The 26,030-nt window shown below is 43.3% G+C and overlaps 1 protein-coding gene across 4 annotated transcripts in view; it reads left to right on the top strand.

Annotated features, from left to right (window-relative positions):
* The window catches only part of rbms1a (RNA binding motif, single stranded interacting protein 1a), a 32,539-nt gene extending 13,047 nt beyond the window's left edge, over positions 1-19,492 (top strand). For 2 of the 4 annotated variants that reach the window (XM_017477743.3, XM_017477739.3), the window contains exons 3-14: positions 1,765-1,823; positions 3,438-3,529; positions 8,687-8,844; positions 8,982-9,061; positions 9,178-9,293; positions 9,599-9,648; positions 12,972-13,059; positions 13,408-13,458; positions 14,757-14,861; positions 14,970-15,080; positions 16,023-16,101; positions 16,251-19,492. In XM_017477743.3, the coding sequence (XP_017333232.1) occupies positions 1,765-1,823; positions 3,438-3,529; positions 8,687-8,844; positions 8,982-9,061; positions 9,178-9,293; positions 9,599-9,648; positions 12,972-13,059; positions 13,408-13,458; positions 14,757-14,861; positions 14,970-15,080; positions 16,023-16,097 (985 nt within the window). In that variant the 3' untranslated portion in view covers positions 16,098-16,101; positions 16,251-19,492. The remainder of the gene's footprint in view (positions 1-1,764; positions 1,824-3,437; positions 3,530-8,686; positions 8,845-8,981; positions 9,062-9,177; positions 9,294-9,598; positions 9,649-12,971; positions 13,060-13,407; positions 13,459-14,756; positions 14,862-14,969; positions 15,081-16,022; positions 16,102-16,250) is intronic. The other 2 variants (XM_017477741.3, XM_017477742.3) reach the window with 2 other exon arrangements.
* The last annotated feature ends 6,538 nt before the right edge of the window (positions 19,493-26,030 follow it).

The raw sequence follows: 26,030 nt of genomic DNA, 5'->3' as shown, positions 1-26,030 counted from the left end.
GGTGTGAAAGCCCATTGGTTCACCCCCCACCCACGTCTCTCATTTCATTTCATGGGATTTGCCAAGGAACGTTGTTTACGCATGCTGTTTATGCAGCATACCAAATCAGACCTTTATTCAGTTTAGAGTTATGGAAATTTGACCCGCTCTGCAGATTCGCTTGGAGCAGAGAGCAGTCTTGAGAAGGCTGAGACTGACTTCTGAGTTTTGGATTATTCCTCTTCTCTCAGGGGCTTTTGGTGAAATTTTTTTTGCAAGAAACGCTTTGTCGACTCGTTCCGATATATCGTGCAGAGGTTTAAAAGGACTGTCGGACGCCGAGGAACGTCATTGTTGTTTAAGAAAAGCGAAGGCAGATATCATTTTGAAAGCCTGCGTGTTTTTTTTTCTGTCCCAATAAGAGTTTGCAAGAAGAAAGCGCGAATATGAATCAAACGTTGCGGAAACAAAGACGGAAGTGAAACCTTCTCCCGTCTCCATCCAAACTGCAGGAGTTCGTCTCAGGGGTGTTGAGAAACACACTCGGCCATGCCTGCTCTCATTCATCATGCCTCACTCACTGCCTGATGATGGAGAACACGCTCGCGCACACACACACACACACACACACACACACACACACACAGCCCGAGGCCTTGGTCAGCACTGTGACTGTTGAAGGACTTCCTCTGAACTCTGTGCAGTAATCACAGGCTGTGCTCCTTCAGCACCGGCGTCTCAGCCTCTCTTTACCACGTAATTGCCGCACGCACTTCGATTGTGGTCGTGCCGGGCTCTCCACATTTCTCACACAAAGCTGCCTTTGTTTCTGCGTCATGCATCTTTAAACACGAGCCAGGGACTCGGCGGTACCTGTATGCACGTCATTTAGCTTAGCTCACACATTCCTTTTTCTTCATGCCATGCATGACGTGTAGACAGACTGTCTGTCAGCAGGATGCATTTATCCTCTCTCTCTCTCTCTCTCTCTCTCTCTCTCTGTGTATGTCTCTCTCTCTCTCTCTCTCTCTGTGTATGTCTCTCTCTCTCTCTCTCTCTCTCTGTGTATGTCTCTCTCTCTCTCTCTGTATGTCTCTCTCTCTCTCTCTCTCTGTGTATGTCTCTCTCTCTATCTCTCTCTGTGTATGTCTCTCTCTCTCTCTCTCTGTGTATGTCTCTCTTTCTCTCTCTGTCTGTCTGACTTTCTCTCTCTCTCTCTCTCTCTCTCTCTCTCTGTCTGTCTGACTTTCTCTCTCTCTCTCTCTCTCTCTGTGTGTCTGTATGTGTGTCTCTCTCTCTCTCTCTGTGTGTCTGTCTGACTTTCTCTCTCTCTCTCTCTCTCTCTCTCTCTCTCTGTCTGTCTGACTTTCTCTCTCTCTCTCTCTCTCTCTCTCTCTCTGTGTGTGTCTGTATGTCTCTCTCTCTCTCTGTGTGTCTGTCTGACTTTCTCTCTCTCTCTCTCTCTCTGTGTCTGTATGTCTCTCTCTCTCTGTGTGTCTGTCTGACTTTCTCTCTCTCTCTGTGTCTGTATGTCTCTCTCTCTCTCTCTCTCTCTGTCTGTCTGACTTTCTCTCTCTCTCTCTCTCTGTGTCTGTCTGTCTCTCTCTCTGTATGTCTTTTTCACTCTCTCTGTCTTTCTGTCTGTCTCTCTCTCTTTCTCTGTATGTCTTTTTCTCCCTCTTTCTGACTCTCTCTCTCTCTCTCTCTCTCTCTCTCTCTCTCTGTCTTTGTCTCTCTCTCTCTCTCTCTCTCTCTCTCTCTCTCTCTCTCTCTCTCTCTCTGCAGGTATGGGAAGATAGTCTCCACAAAAGCCATCCTGGACAAGACCACAAACAAATGCAAAGGTTTGTCAGATCGCATCGTCTTTCCCACACCGTATGCAGATCAGTCAGTCCATACAGGAGCGTTTGATCGTTGCGGCCAATAACGCTTAATTGTGCTCCGGATCTCTTTTTACTCGAATCGCACAAAATTGTTTTGCACGGTCCTTCTGCGGAAAAGCTGCGGTAATCGAATATCACGGCTTCACCATGGCGGCTCAAACGAAATCATTTCCTTGCTTATGATCGCAGTCTTTCAATTCAGAAACGAAAGAGTTCCATGGCGCTTTTACATGAACAGAAAAGCGGATTGACGTGCAGGGACACCATGGTTTTATTTCAAACCACTCACGGGCTGGGCAATACTCCTAAGAATGACGGACAGGTAAACAGTCGGGGGATCGGCAGACAGACATAAACTAAAGTCTGAAGTGGTAAATGATAAGCCTGCGCCACGCTGGAGCGAGACTTGTAAAGTAACACTGAGCGTGGGATATTTTTGGGAGCAAATCGGCGGCGTAGCTAGAAATGAAACCCTATAGGATTTTGCGATCGCAGGAACGAATGCAGATTTGGGCCAAGACGTGTCACGTGACGTCATCACAACGCGCACGCCGCCAAAGCCCTGACATTCACGTCCGTCGAGCACGAGTACGAGCACGGCCGAAAGGCCGCATTTACCGTAACACGTCGCTGTCGAAAGACCGCTCAAAACAATTTCGTTTTCCCAAACAACAACAACAACAACAACAACAACAACAAAACATCCACAGCAAATTCAAGTGTTTTTTTTTTGCCGCCACAATCATAAACAAAACTCCTGTATGGACGGATTACTTTCAGGTGGGGCTGAGGAGAATCACCACGTCATCTCTACAGCAAGTTAATTCGCCATGTAACAAGCGTGACATGCTTAAGCATGGATCTAAGACCGAGGGATCGATTGGATTTTTTGACACATGACCTCCCATCGGCCGTACTTGCCATGTGTACAGGGCGTAAAATAATCGCAGGAATGGGGAAAAATGCATGACGCTTCTTGGTTTCCTCACCATAGTATCTAATAAACCGGCGATTAACCGGACTCGAAGCGATGTGTTTATTTGACCTTTGGGGCATTTAAAATGGAGGAATCATGATGGAACGATGACGCTTTAAAGTAACGCGTAAAACGCGTTATTTGACACCTGTGTAATGAGCTGCGCTGTTCGTGTGTTATGTTAAACATCCATCGTTAAGTGTTTGGATGTGTCATAAAATATTTCAGGGGGGATTCATTAGTCATCTAGTGATCCTGAACAGGGATAAGGGCGTAACTGGTGATCATGTGACACGTGGCAGGCCGGGGATCGTGGGAATTGTAGAAAGCAAAACATTTATTTATTTATTTTTACATTGTGAATTATGTGGCCTTTATTCCTTCAAATTCCTTGTTCGGGTGGGGAAAACGTATACGAGTTAATACATACACACATATCGGTTACATAGAGTGTACGCTAACATACACGCTAACATCGAACATTATCGCGTTATCCGGTTTCTTTTAGTCACGAACACTGACGATTACAGCTTTATAGCATCTTTTCGTTCGTTACAGTTGTATTAGCGTGTAAATAATGCAAAATGTCCTTCCTTCAGGTTACGGCTTCGTGGATTTCGACAGTCCGGTGTCCGCGCAGAAAGCCGTGGCAGCGCTAAAGAACAACGGAGTTCAAGCTCAGATGGCCAAGGTGAGGCAACATACTTAAGGACGCGTCCTGCTTTTAGACTCGACTCTCTGTTTGCAAGAACGTCCGGGCGTCATACGCGTGGCGTCATACGCGTGGCGTCATACGCGTGGTGTCATACGCGTGTCTGCCGTCATACATAGAGCTTGTACACTAGGGGGCAGTGTTTCACGAGCCAAACTCTACTTTATAGAAAAGGCAACGCAGGAAGGGAAAAAGAACAAAGAAAAGAGCAGTCTCAGAGCCAAAGCGTGTTTCGCTGTAGGAGTAATAAATGGAAGACAGCGCAGGGGTAAATTTGTTTTGCAAAGTGCTGAGGGGAAAAAAAGGAAGCTTGCGTGATCAATTATTAAACAGGCAAATTTGCAGCTAAAGTATTTCTGAAGCATTGGGTATGTCTCAACCAGCTCCCTAGATCGGTAGGGAGTGAATCGGTATATCGTGTACATGAGTTCGGGGACCGGTAAGCACCCTGAATTTCCTGCGACATGACTACGTACTCGCACTGGGGAAACGTCACCGGTTTAAATTCGTTCGATTTAATCACACTGTCATAATATGTCGAGCAGAATCATAGGCAAGCCGGTGGATTAAAAAAAAGAAAAGAATGATCAAACACTTAAAAGTCGTTCGAGTCAAACACACCTCATGCGGGGAAAACGTGAGTAATCGCTAACGTGAGTAATCGTCCGAGAGCTACAACGACAGTAACAAGCCGCTTAGGTTTGTAGCCGGAAGTCGGCTGAGAGGCTTCAGAAAACACGACGTCATTTCCAGTTAGGGAACATAGTGAGCGTCCCTGCGTTTTTGTGGTGCATTCTGGGATCGTTTTATGGAGCGAACGTTCCAGTACACTGGAAGGATTTTGCAATTGAGACCGCACGTAGAATGGCCGAATCCCTGATCAGAGCCCTGACTGCTGAACTAGGGAGCCTTGTGAGACACACCCATTTTCACTCGTCTGTTCCGAAGCAGTTTCAACACGTTGTATTGATGAGTCCAAATCTAAAATTCCATCAAACATGCACTTGTTGGTGGTTTGAATGATTTTTAAAAAAAAATTTTTTATTTAGTTCACATCACGTACATCGTGTCTTTACTTGGAGTAAAGTCAGTGGGTATGTTGTATTAAGCTTCAGCGAACGTTGGCACCTTTTTGTAAATCGTCGAGTCCCTCAGTGTGAAAAGACGGATCTCGACATCATACAGTTAGAAAGGGGTTAAACATGCAGAAGATGCTGGAAAAGGAAAGAACGTGCAGGACCTGGAGGATTTTTCTGAAGAACAGTGGGCAGTTTAACTGCTCAGGACAGACAAGGGACTCGTGAAGAACTCTCACAGAACATAAACACTGTCGTAGAACATCCAGGTAACCACACACGGGATTAATAATCAAGCGTGTGTAAACTTTTAAACGGGTTCGTGTGTGTAAATTCAGCTATTATTGATTTGTGGAATAGATGTAAACGTCTGTTATGTGAAATAGCTCATTCAGGGCAGGACTAAATAAAAATAATAATAATAAAAAGCCATTTGAAGGATCCTTCTTACTTAAAAAAAAAAAAAATATATATATATATATATATATATATATATATATATATATATATATATATATATATATATATATATATATATATATATATATATATATATATATATATATATATATATATATATATATAAGACAGTGTTTCTTATATTTGCTGCAAAACCCAGCAGCCGTCATTATGTTTTGTTTATTTTTGTATGGAAAGTAGTCTCTTATGTAATTTGCTGCTTTCTTTCATATTCAAAGATTTTTCTCTCACGTTCTTTTTGGGTTTTTTTTGTTTTTTTTTTTGTTTTTTGGACAAGTAATGCTTTGAAAACGAAAAGGATTTAGCTCTGACTCAGTAATGCGGAATTCATCGAATAAATGTCTATAACAAAAGTTATACTAAAAATAAATCAATAGGCTGCTTAAGACTTTTGCACAGTACTGTATATACAGTATTTTCACTCCTAGAGTATCACGATATATACACAGCGCTGTGTGAAACGTAGCGGGAAAGCCGTCAGCCGTGTGCGCGGTCCGTTCATAGCTGCCCGGATGCGAGAGCTTTAATGTTTTTATTACAGACACCAGGCTAAGAAAGTAGCAGCAAGAATAGGGCGGATGTTTTTGTCGTCGGTTTCTATCACGAGCCGAAGGAAGGAAGTACTGGATTTGATATGAGAACTCGATTCTTTACCCTTTTTATTGTATAAAATTGCATCGTTTAGATGTAAGGTTTAATGTATTTTGGGCAGTGTTACTCTGAAGTGCTTGAGAGAAGCCACAGCAGAATCCTTTACTTGTTTCTTGTTATGCAATCGAACACACCTCCACGCTGGCCAATCGGCGTTCGCCTGGCTGGTCGACACGCAGCACTGCTTTCCGGAGGACAGCATGCGAGTCATGAGTCTGCCTCTGTGTGCCGCTCTTACCCATAAACTACCTCTGTGCAAAAAATATACCCGGCTGTGCTTTAATGCAGAAGTCTGAACTAGCCCTTAGTGTCCTCACACACTATCTGACTTAGATGTATAACACGGCATCTTAAAGCTAGGAGGGGAACGCGAACGTGCGTGTCCTTCACCTCTCCATCTCTTTCTGGCTCAGGCTTTGCTCATCTCATTCACTGTCACCCATTTTGCGTGTGTGTGTGTGTGTGTGTGTGATAATCCTACTGCAAAAGCCTTACTCTTACTGCATTGACCTCCTCCCACTGCTTCTGCATTCATGTTCAATTATTCATCACTTCTCCTCTTCCAGCTTTTATTAGCTGTTCTAGTGCATCGATCAGCCACTTTCACTTCTCCGTTCTTTTTGCTCGTGCGCTCATCCGTGTGTTTGATTTTTTTTACATCTCACATTGCTTTTTTGTTCTCTCTCTCTCTCTCTCTAATATATATATGTATATATATATATTTTTAGTTTATTAATTTTTTTCTGCCATGCTTCTTCTTTCCAAATGAGAAGCCTTCCAGAGTCAGCCAAAGGCCATATGTGTTAATCCTAGCTCATCACCATGGCTACGACCCCTTACTAACTAGAGGGTTATTCTGGATAATAAATCCAGGCCGCCCTTATAAAGCAAATTGCTTCATGGTGAAAGAATGTCAGATTTGCCTCGGGCACACTGTAGCTGAAACGATGCCTGACGTGTCGTTCTTGGAATGCAGAGCGCACCGTTTTTTTTCCCTTTTACGATGATGACGTGGATCGAGCTCAAATAAAAGCGAGGGCGACGGAGCCCCACACGTGTCCCGCGAGGTGGGGGGACGATATATATATATATATATATATATATATATATATATATATCGTATTATAACGGATACATGATGTATAACGAATTAAGGATTCGTTCCTACGATTTATTAACCACATTTTGCTAATTCATTTCATTTTAGGTCAATCCTGGCCATTTTTCCACTTCGTGCCTGCGGTTTCATAAATCCATCGTCCTTTTACTGCGTAGTGATCAAATACTTCTATAGCCGCTGTTCTGGAGTTTTGTTTCGAGTCGGGATTGAGGTGTATGGAATCTTTTTAAGTGAGAGGCACCTACATTGCATATTGAGAGCCAGGGCGCTTTACCAGCGATGACGTGATGACTCGGGGGCTGGGCTCGAGCGTCGGCTCTGGCGAGCTCGGGAGTTAATGGTGTCGAATGTTAATGGTGTCAAATGGAGCTCAAATCTTCTCTAATTCCAGACTGCTGGGATTACGGCTGCTCTTAACGCCATACAGACTTCATATAAATCCATAATGAACTTTTTCACACTATCTGTTGTTACCCAGATGAGGACGGGTTCCCTTCTGAGTCGGGTTCCTCTCAAGGTTTCTTCCTCTTAAAACATCTTAGGGAGTTTTTCCTCGCCACCGTCGCCACTCGGTGACTCGCTCAGTTGGGATAAATTCGCACCTTTAATATCTGTATACCGTGTCGATATTTCTGTAAAGCTGCTTTGAGGCAATGTCTATTGTAAAAAGCGCTATACGAATAAAACTGAATTGAAATGTAGAGAGAATGATGCTTACTTCTTTTCCAGCGATATCCATGATCTTTTCCAGGGCCTTGCAGCTGATCAACAATGAAGTCAATACCAGCACCCAAGTCACCATTATATTGCTGGTAAAGCCCCGTGGCTTTCAATAAGTGATGTAGGCATGAAGTCGTACAACGGGTCACGATTTACCTGAAACAATGGAATGAATTAGTACAGCAGGGCCACGGTTTACCTGAAATGAGGGAACGAATTACTACAACGGGCCACGATTGACCTGAAACGAGTGAACGAGTTAGTACAGTGGGGCCATGATTGACCTGAAACGAGGGATACTAATTACTACAACGGGGTCACGATTGACCTGAAACGAGTGAACGAGTTAGTACAGTGGGGCCATGATTGACCTGAAACGAGGGATACTAATTACTACAACGGGGTCACGATTGACCTGAAACGAGTGAACGAGTTAGTACAGTGGGGCCATGATTGACCTGAAACGAGGGATACTAATTACTGCAACGGGGTCACGATTGACCTGAAACGAGGGAAGGAATTAGTACAACGGGGTCACTATTGACCTGAAACGAGTGAACGAATTAGTACAACGGACCCCAATTTCCTAAGATACTTTTTTCGGCTCACCGTGGTTTTTAAAGGGTGGTTGAGTTACTGTATACATCCTCTCAGCTCCAACCAGTCTATCCATTTTCCTCTAGCCTACCTCCTCAACAAGACATTTCCACCCGCAGAACTTGGCTTGTTTTTTGTATTTTCCCCCGCACCATTCTACACCACTGTAGGTAGACTCTAGAAATGATTGCGCATTAAAACCCCAGATCAGAGCTTTCTGAAATACTCAAACCGGTCCCTCTGGCACCAATGGTCAAACTTACCGGGATCACATGTTGGTGTAATTAGGTTTTTATTAACACTGCAGTTGAAGTTTTGCACGGAAACGGTCCACAAATGGCGTTCCCCTTTATTAAAGAACCGAGAAAGACGGACGCACGGATTTCGCATTACAGCGAGGGATCTTTTGAAGGGTTTAAAGCCAGACCGAGCGACTTCATCCATGTACTTGTTTATATCGGTAATCACGTTACTGTGTCGTTTGTGTTACAGCAACAGGAACAAGACCCAACCAACCTGTACCTGTCCAACCTGCCGGTGTCCATGGACGAGCAGGAGCTGGAGAACCTCCTCAAGCCCTTCGGACAGGTCATCTCCACTCGCATCCTCAGAGACGCGCACGGGATGAGCCGAGGTGTAGGCTTCGCCAGGTCCGTGTGTGTATATCTGTCTGTGGTGTTCAGGTTTAGCCGTGTATGCATTTAAACCAGGTCAATGGCTGTATGCTGTGTTAATACTTCTCTCTCTCTCTGTCTCTCTCTCCTTCACCTCTGGGTGTCTGTCCCAGGATGGAGTCTACAGAGAAGTGTGATGCTGTGATCTCTCACTTTAACGGGAAGTTCATCAAGTCCACGTCTGGAATGCTTGGTAATTAAAGATCCTCTCCTGTCTTTCTCTGTCGCCGTAGACCCGAGGTGTATCGTCTGTCGTTAACGAGTGTCCGAAATCTCCAGCTAGCTCTAACGCGTATAACGTGATTCCAGGCGCATCCGAGCCGCTGCTCTGTAAATTTGCCGACGGAGGCCAGAAGAAGCGGCTGAGTCAGACTAAATACGTCCCCAACGGACGAAACTGGACAAGGGACGCCGAGGTGAGACTAGTAAGTCCATCTCATGTGCTTTATTGTGTGCGTGTGCTTTCATGTGTGTGGATTAGACCAGACATAACATACCAGATTTCCTGTCTCCCAAGTTGTACTGCTGTCTGAGGATTCATTAAGATTACGTTCGCGATTATGTAGCCATCCGTGGCCGAGACATAAAAACAGCATAAGTGGCTCGGCTGTCTGGAATCTGTGGATTTTTCCCTCATGGATATACATATAATGAAATCGAAAAACATCAGCAACAACACGATTGGGGTTCTCGGAATCAGGAGCATCACTTTTTTTTTTTTGTCTTTCAGAGTGGGATAACGTTGACCTATGACCCCAATGCTGCTGCGCTCCAGAATGGGTAAGAATTGCCAGATTGTGTCATTAAAGCTACCCGTTACCTTTTAAAATGGCTTCGTGTTTCTATTGTATTCAGATTTCTTGCGTGATATCGGCTGAAGCGAGAAACGGTATCAAGTCCAATGTCACTGTCTGATCGTCTGACGTAACCACAGACGGTCACACGGCAATTTCGTTTGTCGTCCGCTTTTCTCGGACTCCTATTACACGATGGTTAGAACGCTTGCCATCCTCACGTTTATACATGCGTGTATTATTCTCTTTTTTTGTGTTTCCGGTCGGCATTTTCTATCCCGCATTCTTCCCCCTAATTTTAACGCTTAAAGGCAGGCGCTTGCGATTAAGCCGCAATTCCGCAGTCATGTTTGTTGGTAGATGAGACCTTTCTAGCTGCGCTCGTGATCGACAAAGAGGGCTTCGGCAGAAATGTACGGTCCGATGGCGTCACGTGACGCGTCTCGGTTCAAACCTGCGGAAAATCCTCGGTAATTGAAAACGAAAAATCGCGGGCTCGTCCGGATAGTCCGTTTGATCAGACGCGCCGTCCTCCAGGGAGTTTAGGGAATACGATTGCTAGGGAGCTGAAATCCTAAACTACTCGAACACCAGCATCCGTTCTGACGCTCGTATAGGTGTCGTGTAATGGAGGCTGAGACGGACGCAAGTGCAGTTTAGGGTTTTATTAAGAACAGGTAATCCAGGCATAAACAAAGACGGGCAAAGGTCAGACAATCAGCAAACAGGCATGAAGTGTGCAGTCGAAACCACAATAACAACATGAGATCAAGGCTTGTAAACAACAGAGAAAACATCACCTGAGCGTATTACTTCACAAACACTGTCTCTCTGTGTCTCTCTGTCTCTGTGTGTGTGTGTGTGTCTCTGTCTCTGTGTGTGTGTCTCTCTCTGTCTCTGTGTGTGTGTCTCTCTCTGTCTCTGTGTGTGTGTCTCTCTCTGTCTCTGTGTGTGTGTCTCTCTCTGTCTCTGTGTGTGTGTCTCTCTCTGTCTCTGTGTGTGTGTCTCTCTCTGTCTCTGTGTGTGTGTCTCTCTCTGTCTCTGTGTGTGTGTCTCTCTCTGTCTCTGTGTGTGTGTCTCTCTCTGTCTCTGTGTGTGTGTGTGTGTGTCTCTGTCTCTGTGTGTGTGTGTCTCTCTGTCTCTGTGTGTGTGTCTCTCTCTGTCTCTGTGTGTGTGTCTCTCTCTGTCTCTGTGTGTGTGTGTGTCTCGCTCTGTCTCTGTGTGTGTGTGTCTCGCTCTGTCTCTGTGTGTGTGTGTCTCTCTCTGTCTCTGTGTGTGTGTGTCTCTGTCTCTATGTGTGTCTCTCTGTCTCTGTGGGACTGTGTGTGTGTGTGTGTGTGTGTCTCTCTCTGTCTCTGTGTGTCTCTCTGTCTCTGTGTGTCTCTCTGTCTCTGTGGGACTCTGTGTGTGTGTGTGTGTGTGTGTGTGTGTGTGTGTGTCTCTCTGTCTCTGTGGGACTCTGTGTGTGTGTGTGTGTGTGTGTGTGTGTGTGTGTGTGTGTGTGTCTCTCTGTCTCTGTGGGACTCTGTGTGTGTGTGTGTGTGTGTGTGTCTCTCTGTCTCTGTGGGACTCTGTGTGTGTGTGTGTCTCTCTGTCTCTGTGGGACTCTGTGTGTGTGTCTCTCTCTGTCTCTGTGTCTCTCTCTGTCTCCGTGTGTATGTCTCTCTCTGTGTCTGTGTGTCTCTGTCCCTATGTGTGTCTCTCTGTCTCTGTGGGACTCTGTGTGTGTGTGTGTGTCTCTCTCTGTCTGTCTCTGTGTGTCTCTCTGTCTCTGTGGGACTCTGTGTGTGTGTCTGTGTCTCTCTGTGTGTCTCTCTGTCTCTGTGGGTCTCTGTGTGTGTCTCTGTGTGGCCAGGTTTGAAGTTTGTGGTGCATTCTGGGAAATGGTGTCGCTGGTTTGGGGTGATATGACATCAAGCTTCTGTAATTTCGATTCTCCTTGTTATTATTCATACTTTTATATTCGACAGCTGAAGGGGAAACACTTTTTACTGAACGTCAGCGGGTTCTTCCGGCAAATATCTCAAACTCGGCTAGCATTTCAGCTCAGCACAGGAATGATCCATCCAGTACCGTAGGGTACACTATAGACCTTTAAATAACGATATACACTATAGACCTTTAAATAACGATTGAACTCGGAGATGGATGTGGTGTTGCGAAGAGTCAGAGGGAGAGAATTCCAGATTTTAGGTGCTACGACACTGAAAGACTTGCCCCCCGTGGTTGAGAGACGAAATCTAGGGTCCGAGAGAAGTCCGAGCCCAGAGGACCCGAGAGAGCGGGGCGGGTTGTAGGGGAGGAGCACTGCACTAAGATAGCAAGGTACCAAACGGTGAAGTGATTTAAATGTAAGCAGGATAATTTCATAAATTTAATGCGAGATGAAACCGGGAGCCCGTTTAGTCCAGACAGTCCGGAGTAACGTGATCTGAGCGCTCAGTATGTGTGACACGTCTAGCTGCGGAGTTTTGAATATATATTGCAACCTGTCAATAGAATTAGCACGTAGACCAATGAGGAGAGCGTCACAACAGTCAAGACGTGACGTTATAATCCGACTAAAGTCATACTCGACGTGAACACAGATCGTATTAAGACGTGTGGAGTATTTCCTGTTTTAGTCGCGTTACGGACACGTACACACCTTAATCACACTGTTAACGTCGTGTGGGAGTTTTCAGGACGTGTACACACACGGCAAGCAAGAGAGCACGGCTGCGTCCCAAACCGCGTACTTACTAAATACTATTTAGTATTTCAGCTACTATACAGTAGGCAAGTACGCGGTTTGGGACGCAGCCCACGGCTTCAAGCGGTCGTGTATTTGCACGTACAGCACGACAAATAATTAAAAACACCCAAAACTGTATACGGTCCCATAACGAAGACCAACTGTACGTCGATACGTGAAATTCCGGAGGGACGGCGTGACGTGTGACGTTAATCGCTCTACGTTCTATAACACGTAAAACATGAGCATGAGAGGAATATTCTAAAAGCGACTCATGTAAACACCTTAATCAGAATATTGTCTTATTCAGAATAAGGTCAATGATTAGATCACCGCTGTCCGTGTGAACGTACTCAGTGTTGAGTTTGAAAAAATTGGAGTTAAGCCGTCCGTAATCCTTATTTCATTGACAAATACTTTATTATCTCTCAGTCCTGCTCGTAATAAAGGCTTTACTGTGCAGTGTGTCGTGTATGGACGGTAAATACATGTCTGCTTTTAGTACAAAAATGGATTGTGTAATTAATTACTGGGTATCGATTCAATAACTGTCCATCTGTCCATAACATGTCCAGGTACTACGCCCCTCCCTACAGCATGGGGAACAGGATAATGACCCAGACAGCTGTGTCTCCCTACATCACACCTGTCTCCACTTACCCGGTATGACCTCTCTCTCTCTCTCTCTCTCTCTCTCTCTCTCTCTCTCTCTGTGTGCTCCATTTTAAATAGTGTTTGCAAACCTGGTTAATAACGGCTCAAGGGTTTTTTGGGGGGTTTTTTGGGGGTTTTTTTTCCCTTCATGATTGAGTGGTTGCACCACGATTATAAATAGGCACAATAGCCATTGTGTTACAACCAGAGACTCTCTGCTGATGAGGAGGACACAGCAGCTGTGTCAATGTAGTTAAGAGTCTTTTGTGCTGAGTAGTTCGCTTTCATACAGCACCTGCTCTCAACTGTGTGTGTGTGTGTGTGTGTGTGTGTGTGTGTGTGTGTGTGTGTGTACAGGTTCAGAGTCCTTCCTGGATGACACATCAGCCTTACATTATGCAGCATCCGGTAAGAGAGTACAACAGTAGTCGACTGTAGTAGTAGCACTGTCCGGAACAAAGATAGTCGGAGGCAGTATCGTTCAGGCAGTATGCCCACAACGCCACGTTATTTCCTTGAGCATTGTTAAAAAAAAGACGCGAAGCACGAAATGTAACGTAACATCGCGTCATCGTCATCTTGTCTCAGCGGCCTGTCGAAGAAGCGACTGTAAACGTAAACCGAAACCCTTTAGAGCAGTCGGCCACTGAGCCCGTTCCCGGAGACCCGCCTCCCTGCAGGTTTCATCTCCAAGCCACATCCAACACGCCTGCTTTAGTCCTTCGAGCGCTCAGACAGGCACGATTACGGCTGGAGATAACGTGTTCGGGACGGTAGATCTCGAGGAATTGGGGTGTTGGGGACCGCTGCTCTACCGTCAGTATTGTTAAGCCTTAGGAAACGCCTCCACCTGCCGAGCATCTCACGTTCATTTCGTTATCTATTGACTATCTAATCTATTAACTCCCACATGTGATTATGTAACAGGTACGCTCTCAAACACAGGCGTGTGTGCGAACAAGTATAGAAAAGGAATCTGTTTTTATTCATCTGTTTATTCAGTAGATGATCCTGACAAAATCAGTGCGTTTACATGGACAACAATATTGCGATATGAACCCGATTAAGACGATACTCTGATTAAGAGACTAGCATGTAAACAGAGATTATCGATGACCTTAATCCGACTAAAGTCATACTCGAAGTAAACACAGATCGTATTAAGACGTGTGGAGTTTTCCTGTTTTAGTCGCGTTACAGACACGTACACAGCTTAATCACACTGTAAACACGTTGTGCGACAGGACGCGTACACACACGGCAGCGCTCAACTGTTTAACGGAGAACAAGAGAGCACGGCTGCGTCCCAAACCACGTATTTACTAAATACATGTATGTCAGCTACTATACTATATACGGTCCCATAACGAAGACCAACTGTACGTCGATACGTGAAATTCTGGAGGGGACGGCGTGACGTGGGGACGTGATGACGTGTGACGTTAATCGCTCTACGTTCTATAACACGTAAAACAGGAAGATGAAAGGAGTATTCTAAAAGCGACTCATGTAAACACTTTAATCAGAATACTGTCTTATTCAGAATAAGGTCAATGATTAGATTACCGCTGTCCGTGTGAACGTACCGAGTGACCTCTTTCTATGTCCTCCTCTCTCTCTCTCTCCGTTTCTCTGCCTTCATTTTCTTTTCACTCCATTTTGAGTTTAGCAAACAGACCTGACTCGCCTCTCTTATCTCTCTTCAGGGAGCTGTACTGTCGCCCTCTATGGAGCACCCTATGTCTCTGCAGCCGTCCTCCATGTTGGCTCCTCTGGCCCAACAGATGGGCCACCTCTCTTTAGGTGGCACTGTAAGTTCCACACAAACGACATCGGCTAATACTAATCAAGAGATGCCTTTTTTAATATACAGTTTTATAGTTATGAAATCATCTTCTGTGGGGGTTTGTATTTTCCAGTTTATTCCGGCAAATACACATATGCAAGGAGCGTACATTCCTCAGTACGCTCATATCCAACCCGCTGCCCTTGCCACCGAGGTACGTCCTACTCGTCACTTCAGCTACTATGTAAGGAAATGAACACAACAGGAAAATAATTCATGCCCATTATTTTCCAATAACAACACGTCCCAAAATGTTTTATTCCTCCACAGCAATTTGTAAATTTTCGCGCTTTTAAATTCGTTAGTAATAAAAGACACGTCATGCTTTTTCACTGTTTTATAGTTCCGTTTAATGGTGTGAGCAGTGTTTTTATTTATTTATTTATTTATTTATTTATTTATTTATTTATTTTAGATTGAAGTTAATAAGACCAAAAAAAATAATAAATAAATCCAGCTTGTCATGTTCTTTTTCGAAATCACAGCAGATTTTCCGCAGATCTGGGCCAAGACGCGACGCGTCATGTGACGTCATCACGACGCACGTTCACCCAAAGCCCTCTTAGATCCACGTGTGTCGGACATGAGTCCAGCTAAAAGGTCTCATTTACCAACAAACAACCATGCAAAACGAGTTTGTGCGATCGAAGTGGTTTTTCCACACGCACACTCGCACACATTTAAAAAAAAAAAAAAAAAAAAGGCGCGGCAAAATCGAGCCTTTTTGGCCGCAACACTCGCAGGAAAAACTCCTCGAAATCCTGCACGCACTGCGTATATAAAAGTCTCCTAACGGAAAGCTTCGTCATATCAGCAATGAATCGTGTTTCTTTGTTGAACAACAACATTTTAACAAAGAAAATCATAATTATTTCTATGCCTCGATTACACGGAACGTTCTCCGTACAAGTCCTTGTGAATTTGCCGTTGCTATAGAAACGATATCATGAGAAGCACATCGATATGAATCTCGAATTATAGCAAGCGTCAGAGTCGTGCTGTTAGAGAAAATGAATCCAGCGTGGTGAGGAGAGCGCGCTGTATCCTGAAGACGTTTAGGTCCATGCCTGCTGTATTGGTATTATGCGTTCCGTATGATTTACTAGACTTGTTTGCGTCTAATTAGGATCCCAGTGTGCAGCCCCAGGACGTGAACTCCAGCGATCCCTCCACCTACCCGTTCCAACCGAACAAGCAATAAAAGGGTAATTCTCCACACACAGCCACGTGATGACGTAAACGTGAAACGCACCGGACTTTACCACTTTACTTCGCATAGATTTGGGATTCGGGACCACGGTTCGGAAAACGTCTCTTCACTGTCTTTTGTTTTTTTCTTTCTCCCCCCATCCAGGTGAGCAGTTGGAGGCGGAGTCAAACGAGGGCTGCTATGACTACAGGCTTATCTTCCTTGGAGAGGAAGTGACATCACAGAGGAAAAGACACCATTTTTTTGCACAGGTTCAAAAAACAAACGACAATAACGACGACACAAAGTCCACGGTTTAATCAACTTCAACAACCTCAAAGACCCGCAGCAGGTGCATCAGCAACCAAAACAATGCAACTCATCACAGACAGACAGACAGACAGACAGACAGACAGACGGACGGAAGGGGAGAAGTAGACGTTTTTATTTTGCTAATGAACGGAAACAAGACGGACGCTTATTTTTTACCAAGGACTTCGGCACAGACCAAAGTCTGTGAACACTGGACTCCAAGAAAAAAAAAAAAAAAATGCAGTGTGCTAGTACCTTTAGATGCATGAGAGGACTTTTTAGTATGGTTTTTAGTGTGTTTTTACTGACCGTTTATCACACACACACACACACACACACACACACACACACACGAAAAGAAATTTTGCTGTGGTAGTAGCAACGGGGAGGTTTCTTTTTTGCTTTTGTCTTCCGCACTTTGCCTTCTTGGTCCGTAGTAACAGAAATTTGCCTTGTAAATACTCTAGAGCGGGGTTTTAGATTATAACGCCCGGCGGCCGTCGTCGCTCTTCTCTCCTGTCTGTCGAAGCGGATAATTTCCCATGCTTTACTTTTAGGTCGTTCTCTGCGAGCAGAATCGTGTGAACGCGTGCGTCGCGGGAAAGACGAACTCCGCTGCCGTCTGGAGTCTCCTTGCCTTTCTTTCCAGTCAAACTCGATGTGGTAGTGGGTAGACGACGAAAAGCTGTTGTTAGGTTTGGTGGGTGGGGTTCGGGAGGGTTATGGAATTTGTGGGTGGGGCTTGACGGGCGGAGTTTGGAATATAGAATACAGGGGAAGCGCTCGACGTCGGGGAGACACGCCGTTATATTAGTAGTTTTTCAGAGAGCAGGGTTATGACGCTTGTTTGTTTTTGTTTTTGTTTATTTCCGATGGCAGTTTGTTCTTGTATGTTTGAACATAGTGTGTAGAAATTTCTTGTACTGAGAGGCAGACGTGCAATGTTTCTTTAGATAGAAAGCCAGAGTTGTACAGAACAAGAGTAAAAAGAAACGCAAAAAAAAAAACTGAGAGAGTGAGAGAGAGATTGTTTTTTTTTTTTTTTAATAACTAAATCAATCATTGGGAAGGAAATCCCGGATTTTTCTTCTCGTCCGCGCGACGATTTTGTCCTTACGCAGTTACCCCTCTAGTTCATGGGCAATATTAAGGGCTGCAGCTGTCAATCAGAATCTTATATAAGATGCGGTGACTTTAGAATGGAATGACAAACGGACACTACCGGTCAAAAGGTTTAAAGACGCTCGACCGAAATGTTTCTCATGATGTAAAAAAAAAAAAAAACCCCTGTTTTTGATCTGAAGGTGTGTGATTAAACGTCTGATATCGGTGTCGTAGACAAAAAATATCATCGTATTCATTTCTTTCATTGGAAAACCATTTTATTCACGGTAATATTTCGAAACGGCGGAGAGAAATTTTCCGGAAAGCAGGCGATGAGAGTGTGAACTCCTTCAATACTGTTTAAAACGCATCTCAGGGGGGAATTCCTCAAGAAACCGCTCGAGAACACGCCAAGAACACGTTTCTGGAAATTTCTAGGCGGAAAAACTTCAATTATTTTTGAGTTCTTTTTTTTTTTAATCACAACATAATTCCCATAGTTCCACTTGTGTTCTTGCAGAGTTTTCATGACTTTATTATTCTTCTAAAATGGTGGGAAAATACTGATAAGAATAAAGAACGAGTGTGTCTGAACGTTTGACCGGTAGTGTACATTCTGTTAAAAACAGCACGCGAGAGCAAAACCTTCAGACTCGATGAAGGATAAGCTCTCGGGCGTTACGTTTCGAATCGAGTCCTGCAGAGGAAAGAATTAAGGCAATAAAAATAGAATAAATCCAAAATCAAGGCAATTACTTTCCACCAAAGACCATCGAAAAAAAAGTTCCCATCGGTATGGACTAACGCTACGGTGCAGGTGTACGCTCGATAAATACGGATATTTGGAAATTGTGCCTTTTTTTTGCCAACTCGGTTACGATCATGTTTGTATTCGCTTGTGTACTCGGACATGAAGTATCTGAGAGTAAGGAGAAATACACGGAACGCTAAACTAATCAAAGGCTAACGAGGCAGATTCAAAAGAGGCTTTGGTCTTTAACGTAGATAGTTAAACGGAGTCACGTGTGTCGGGTTTTTTTTCGTTTTTTCGTTGTCGTTGTTTTTTTTTGCGGCCGTTTTCTTTTGATGTCCAGGTCAGCTTGGCCGTCAATCTACCTCAGAGTTGTATCTGTCGTCTGATTGGTCGGGTTTGCAGGTCTATCCTGCCCAATCAGAAGGGGAAAAACACCAGCTCTGGAGCTGGGATCATACAGGACTTCACATTTAACACATCTGTTCGTCCACTTCTTTAAAAAAAAAAAAAAAAAAACCAAAACAAAAAAAAAAACAAAAACGAAAGAAGAAGCTTTTGTGGGTTTTATTCGTGTCTTTTTTTTGTTTGTTCTCTTTTTTGTATTTTGATGTCTGGCTATCTGGAGAGTTACTAAACACAATACGGGCGGTGAGAAAAGCCTGCGTGACTGCTTCCAAAAAGAAAAAAAAAATAATCGTTACGGATATGTCTCATGAGAAGATGAATTACGTTCGATATCCAAACAGACCACAAGCTCTACTGGATCTTTGCAGTCTCGTTCAGTTTACTGAGGCTTCATTCAAGCAACCAAAGTAATACATTGTCAAAGTGAGAAGTGTGTGTGTGTATATATATATATATACACACATACATATTGATGAGGGACATTTTTCAGTTTCACCTGACACAGTCCTTCATGTCAACAATGAGGTGAGTAAAGGGAAAAAAGTTCATGAAGTAATGACACCCAGGTTTCACAGAAACGCTGACACTTTTTTTATATTGCTTAATTGTACACACGCCACGCTTTTGTCAGTGGTAACTTGTACGTCCAACAATAACAACGACGAGAAAACCTGCTCCTGTGTTTTTATTTCTATTCTTCGACCTGTCGATCTTTTTTTTTTTTTTTTTTTTTTTTTATTATTTGATTTTATTTAAACGCTTTTTAATCTTTTATTTCTATGATGATTTCCTCTGTGAAAAACTTTTGAATTAAAGACAGAGCTCAAACCTGGCCTCGTGGACCTTCTGCTTTCCACCGTCCTGCCTCCTGCCTGCGAGACGTTGTGCTTGTGGTGAAATCGGAGACGGCACCATACCGCTTCGACTTTTACAAAACCAAGATACTGGAACCTGGAAACGTCTTACGGGGAGAGTATCGTAAAGTAGGAGTATAATACAAATCGATCCTAACATCAAGAACAACAACGAATCAAGTCTCTTTATATTCGACCATTTAGAGTTCCAAAAATCCAAACGTCTTTTCCAAACCCGATTTCAGATCCGATTTATTCCTGAGTATCAGATCGGTGCCGTCTCTTTAAAAAAAAAAATAAAAAAACTGATTGTGTGCAGACCAAACCGTAAGTCCTAGAGAGCTGAAACTTTGAGGGAAGGTAGTACGGGAGTACTACAGCGGTGCAAATTTTCGGCCAGATGGTGGCGCTATAGTGAGCATGTTTCGAAAAATGGGCATAACTATGGAACCTTGGACTTTTCGTAAAACCTACTTTTGCGAACTAGTCCTAGGTTTTTCGTCCGATCGTGGCCAAACGATTCTCTGGCGTCTCAATGTGAAAAGTTCTCAAACCAAAGTCTGAAATTTCGACTCGAGGTAGCTATGGATTGTAAAAACATCGGAAGTAGTTTTGCCACACGGTGGCACTATAATACGAAAAAAAAAAAAACCTCGTGAAATTGGCTGTAGCTGTGAACCCCTTAATCCTATTGACGTCAAAATTTCCAGACGTTGTCTTTATGGACATTCACGTATGTTGGAAAACATGGCCGCCATCAGCCAATCAAATTTCAGCGGCTATTACACAAAGTCAACACTGACCAATCTGAAGGAAACGTGGTGGACCTATTTGACTCTTGGTCTGAATGGATTGTGCGAAGTGTTTTAAAAAATCGCCCACTAGGTGGTGCTATCACAATTTAATGGCTGTATATAACGCAGTGTTGTCAAGTACTATATATCATTCTCCTTCTAAACCACTTTGCCTCAAGAAGCAATGGTGTCCGTCAAACTGTTCAGTAAATATTTCAGATAATGTTAAAAACCTGCTTTTGCAAACTAGTCCTAGGCTTTTCGCTCTACTGAAATAAAACTATTGCTGGACAATTCTTTGGACTTCTTAGCTCAATAGTTATCAAAAAAAAGTTGAACTTTTGGTTTAATCTTGCATCAAAACTTTGAAGCGGGCGTGGCCATTATTACTTAAATGGCTATAACTCTCGAACGGAATGAGATATTTTCAGCAAAATTGGTATACTTATATAAGGGCTCCGTCTGAGGTCAGGTGATAAAACAATTGCGGAGTTTGGCCACTTGGTGGCGCTATATGAGTAAAAAAAAAAAACATGAAAATGGCTGTGTACATGGTTTTATAGTATCCGGTGTTTCAGACATACTCATGTACTTTGTATCATATGTTAGATCTCTTCATTCTGAACAACTTTGCCTCAAGGAACACTGCTGTCGATCAAATGGTCCGTTAAATATTTGAGAGATCTAGTCCTAGGTTTTTTGGCTCCACTGAAATAACTCTATTGCAGGACAATTCTTTTGGAGAAAAGTCGGACTCTTGATTAACCCTCGCAAGAGCACATCAAAAAGTTTGAAGTGCGTGTGGCCACTTTTACTTAAATGGCTATGACTCTTGAACGGAATGAGATATTTTCACCAAAATTGGGGTACTTATCTATGGGCTCGATCTGAGGACGGATTTAAAAAAATTACTGAGTGTGACCAATCGGTGGTGCTATAACAGAACAAAACGTGAAATTGCCACTAAATGTGGGGCCACTGGTCTAATAGACTTGATAAATGAATATTGCAAGAGTTGTCCTTGTCCACGGTCCAATCAGTGTATATGAGGACAATCTTCAAAAACATGGCCACCATTGGTCAATCGATGTTCAGTAGCGACTAGACGACAAGCTTAATGAAGGCAGATATATTAATATCCTCAAATATTCTGTTGTTGTTTTTTTTTTTTTTTAAATTTATTTAGGTGCTTATAGGATTGCGCAATATTAAGTAATATCTTTTAACATCTTTAACAGCTTGAATCTTTTTAGTATTTGTGTGAGTGAATAATGTACTGTGTACATAGGAATAGCATATACTACAGGAAAGAACCTCTCGCATTGCCTTGGCTGGGATTAGAGCGCCGTGTGAACGACTCAGGAATGCATAGTGCTGGAATAAGAAAACTCCTAAGCTCGTCAGCGTTCTGCAGGCTGCCGTCAGAGCGAGAGAAATGAGCGTGGATAAAGCGGGTCTATTAATCCATCACAGCTGCCATCATCTTCTCGGAGCACTCTCCATCTCCTCTAAGCATATGGCCACGAGCGCCTACTGCTGTGCGGGACACATTTTTAATACATTTCTTCCCAGTTCCTCTCGAAGCTCATGATCACTTATGAGGAACCGGACATTTCCAGCAGATGGAGCTCTTTTATTGGTTCATATGAGTCACTGCCCGTATTATACAAGGAACTATCGTTGACCCTGCAGCTATAAGGACAAAGTTGATACCTGATCTGCAGTATGATTTTAAGACATGTATATGGTGTAAGATTGTCTTTCCAGTGAGTGGATCCTCGTCTGTTCAGCACAGTGCGGTCCTCTCGATGCCGCCTTTGTAATAGCAGCCTGCAGGGGTTTAGCTACAAATCCATGAGCTTAAGAAGAGCTGATGCCAGAGACTGGCAGGCACCATGTGTGTACAGTATACACAATATATGTGTATGTGCATATATATATATATATAATATATATATATATATATGTGTGTGTGTGTGTGTGTGTGTGTGTGTGTGTGTGTATTGAGGGAGCTGTCCTCAGGGGTCTTACTAATTTCCAAGTTCAAAAAAATGTGGGCTTATGCTCACATGTGTCCCTATTACTCATTTGCCACAGACCCTGACACACCGATATGACAGGATACTTGTAACGTGAATATCTGAATATATAATGTGATGCGGACTGTGATTTTTGAAACCCACATATGTTTGGGGACCGAACGTTCCTTCCTTATTTTTGCACCGGGTTTATTTCACCCAAACTGCTCTCTGTAAATAAATGCTTGTTCTTCTTTGCAGGGGTCAGGACACCTTTTGCCTTACCGTAATCTACACTATATCTACATGTCTATCTATAGTATATATAAATCTTTCAACAGTGTGAAAATGATATGCAGTGGATATAATACGTCTACCCCACCTGTTTTAAAAATAGTAGGTTTTTGTGAGGGTAAAAAAAAAAAAAAAACGAAACTAAGATGAATCATTTCGATCTTTAACGTGAATTTAGCAAGCAACGAAATTCAAGTGAAAAATAAATCGAAAAGGTTTCTGAAAAATACACAGTACCATTGGGTAAGACTTTTTATATCCACTGTATTAAACGTAATATAATCCAGAACATATATATATATATATACGGTATTGTTTTTTTATTCTTGAAATTCTTGGTTGAAGACCAGTCAAAAATGAGCTCGTCGTGTCTCCGAGACATCGGAAAGTCTTCTGTCGTGATGGAAAATGTGACTGATGACAGAATGGTAAGTGATAACTGTTACAAAGTGCTGACAGATGAGATTCCTTACGAAACGTTTCGTCATCTACAATCGCAATTACGATGAAAGGGGTTTTTTTTGTTGTTTTTTTTAATTGTTTATTATTAGATTTAGATCGTGTAGAGATTCCGTGTGTAAGTGATTACTTTTGATGTGATACCGAATGAGAAAAGTACATTAATGTAAACTTTGTAGCTGAAAGGATGTAAGCTTTTATAGGAAATGAGCAAATCAGATTCATCAGCTCTGTGGTATAATACACTGTGATGGGTCGGTATTAAAAATGCGCTCTCCTTCGGCGGCGGCTCGAAAGTCAGTCGTGCGCTCCGGACTCGAAGTCATTTTGAACCCCGTGGAAGGATAATTCCTGGTGCAGTTTCATTCAAATCTTTAACATTGCCTGGAATCTTGGAATCATAATGTATGAGCATTTTCACTTCCAGAGAACTTTATTAGGAACACTATACTAATACGTTGGCACCCTGTCCAGGGTGTACCCCGCCTCGTGCAGGATGCTCCCTGGGATATGCTCCAGGTTTCCCCGTGACCCTGAAAAGGATTAAGTGGTATAGAAGCCTCAATTCTTCACGGCATGGATTCCAGTAGATGTTGGAAACATTCCTTTGAGATTCTGATTTTCCAGGTGAACTTGCGTCTCCTGTTGTACCACATCTCAAAGGCGTTCTCCCGGATTCAGATCCGGTGACTGGGAAGGCCGCTGAAGAACAAACTCGTCACGTTCGTGAGAGCAGTTTGAGGTGACTTTTACTCTGTGGCATGGTGCGTTATCATGCTGGACGGAGCTGGTAGAAGATGGTAAACTGTGGCCATGAAGGGAAGAACATGGTCATCAACAATTCTCAAATAAGCTGTGGGATTCAAGCGATGACTGATCGGTATTAACGAGTCCAAAGTGAATAAGAAAACATTCCCCGCAGCAATACACCACCTCCACCACCCTGGACTGTTGACACGAGGAACGTTGGTTTCATGGATTCATGAAGTTGGCGCCAAATTCTGACCCTACTATCTGTGTGCCTCAGCAGAAGTCAGACCAGGCTACGTTTTTCCAGTCTTCAACGGTCCAGTTTTGGTGATCCTGTGCCCACTGCAGCCTCAGCTTTCTGTTCTTGGCTGACAGAAGTGGAACCCGACGTGGTCTTCTGCTGTTGTAGCCCATCCACCTCGGTGTTTGACGTACAGACAATGAGACGCACAATAGTACAGAGTGGTTATCTGAGTTACTGTAGCTTTTCTGTCTCTCATCAACTAGGCATTTCTGTCCACTGGATGTTTTTTTCCTTATTGCACCATTCTGTATCAACTCTAGAGGCTGTTGTGTGTGAAAATCCCAGAAGATCTGCAGTTATAGAAATACTCAAGCCCATCTGGCACCAACAATCATGCCACGATCTGAATCACCGATTCCCCCATTCTGACGGTTGATGCGAACATTACCCGAGACTGCTGGCCCGTATCTGTAGGCTTCTATGCTGCCACTCACAGCAGTTCTGGAGTTTATGTCTATATGATTCGATGCTGAAATTACTAACAGTTTGAAAATCGACGCGTTTTCAAGAAATCATTCAGACAGAGTCAACCACTCAGGTTTGGACGAAAAGATAAAGTTCCTCATTTTGTGGAATAAACGCGACGGTTTCAAAAGCGCACTGTAAAGCCTAACAGAGGAAATGACATCATGAAATGAGTAATCACTATACGGACGGGTCTAAATGTCACATTCACTTTGTCTGTTCTCAGTGTTGAGAACTTAGATACCGGATACTGTGTGAACACTCAACCTGCAGACGTTTAAAGTGAGCCGCAATGCTTTGATTACTCAAAGGATATTGGTTTAAACCTAGACCAAACCGTCTTCTCGCAAAACAATAAATAATAATTTTAAAAAATCAACTTCATTTCGGTTCGTTAATAGTGAACCGTATAGGCTGAAGTTATTCAGTTCCAATCTGTAAAGGTCACGTTTCATGAAATCCCTTCCTTACATCTTTAAAAGGCGGTTAGGACGGTATGACGCTTTTGCATATCGATATAATGTCCATGTTACCACAATAATATACTAAATATGCATACACATTTCTATGTAATGATGAGGAGTCTTTATTGGTCACATATACGTTATAGCGCAGTGAAATTCTTTTCTTCGCATACCCCAAGATGTTAGGGTCAGAGTGCAGGGTCAGCCATGATACAGCGCCCCCGGAGGAGAGAGGGTCCAACACGAGCAGCTTGGCAGCGCCAGGGCTTGAACCCCCGACCTTCTGATCAGTAACCGCCAAGCCACCACTCCGCCTATGAGTTCGTAATGTATGTATGTGAGTTTCTGATGCTGTATGTGTAGCTAGAGCGATTGTCTAACCTCCTGTTGTCTCTCAGTGTTGGATTCTCACAGTGTTTAATATTGTTTTTGCTTAACGAAGATGGATTACATCACTGATATGTGCTATATGTTAATGTGTTTCGATTATTCTGGCCTCCATTGATTATTTTTTGATATTTTTTCATCGCATACTGAATGAGCCGTCTTATTTATTTCGAAACAAAACAGCACGTCAAAATTGGACTTCTTTAAACTTTAAGGGTTTACGTAGGTGTAACGGATCGTCAGTCAAGTCGACTCAAATCGTTACACTGTACTCAAAGCAATCGTTTTTTTGTTAAACTCGGCTGCTTTATGGTTTCCTTTTACCGATTTGAGGAACCGTAATTCATCAGGATTTGCAGTGCGTCTGTACACTAATAATAACACACACACACAAGATGGTTCTTCTGTTATCTAGAGCTTCTGTTTGTTAGATATCTACATCTCTGAAGTTACATCGCACCCCTTTTTTCTCTGAAGCCTCACAGCTGACGGGACACATGGTATATTCCCCCGTGGGAGGGTGAAGGTTAGGTTATGTGCGATATATCTCTGCACGCGATGTGTATGAGAGGCAAACGAAA

This window comes from Ictalurus punctatus, chromosome 10 (assembly GCF_001660625.3).
Source record: "Ictalurus punctatus breed USDA103 chromosome 10, Coco_2.0, whole genome shotgun sequence".
Lineage (NCBI taxonomy): Eukaryota > Metazoa > Chordata > Actinopteri > Siluriformes > Ictaluridae > Ictalurus > Ictalurus punctatus.
This window is presented reverse-complemented; position numbering and strand designations above follow the sequence as displayed.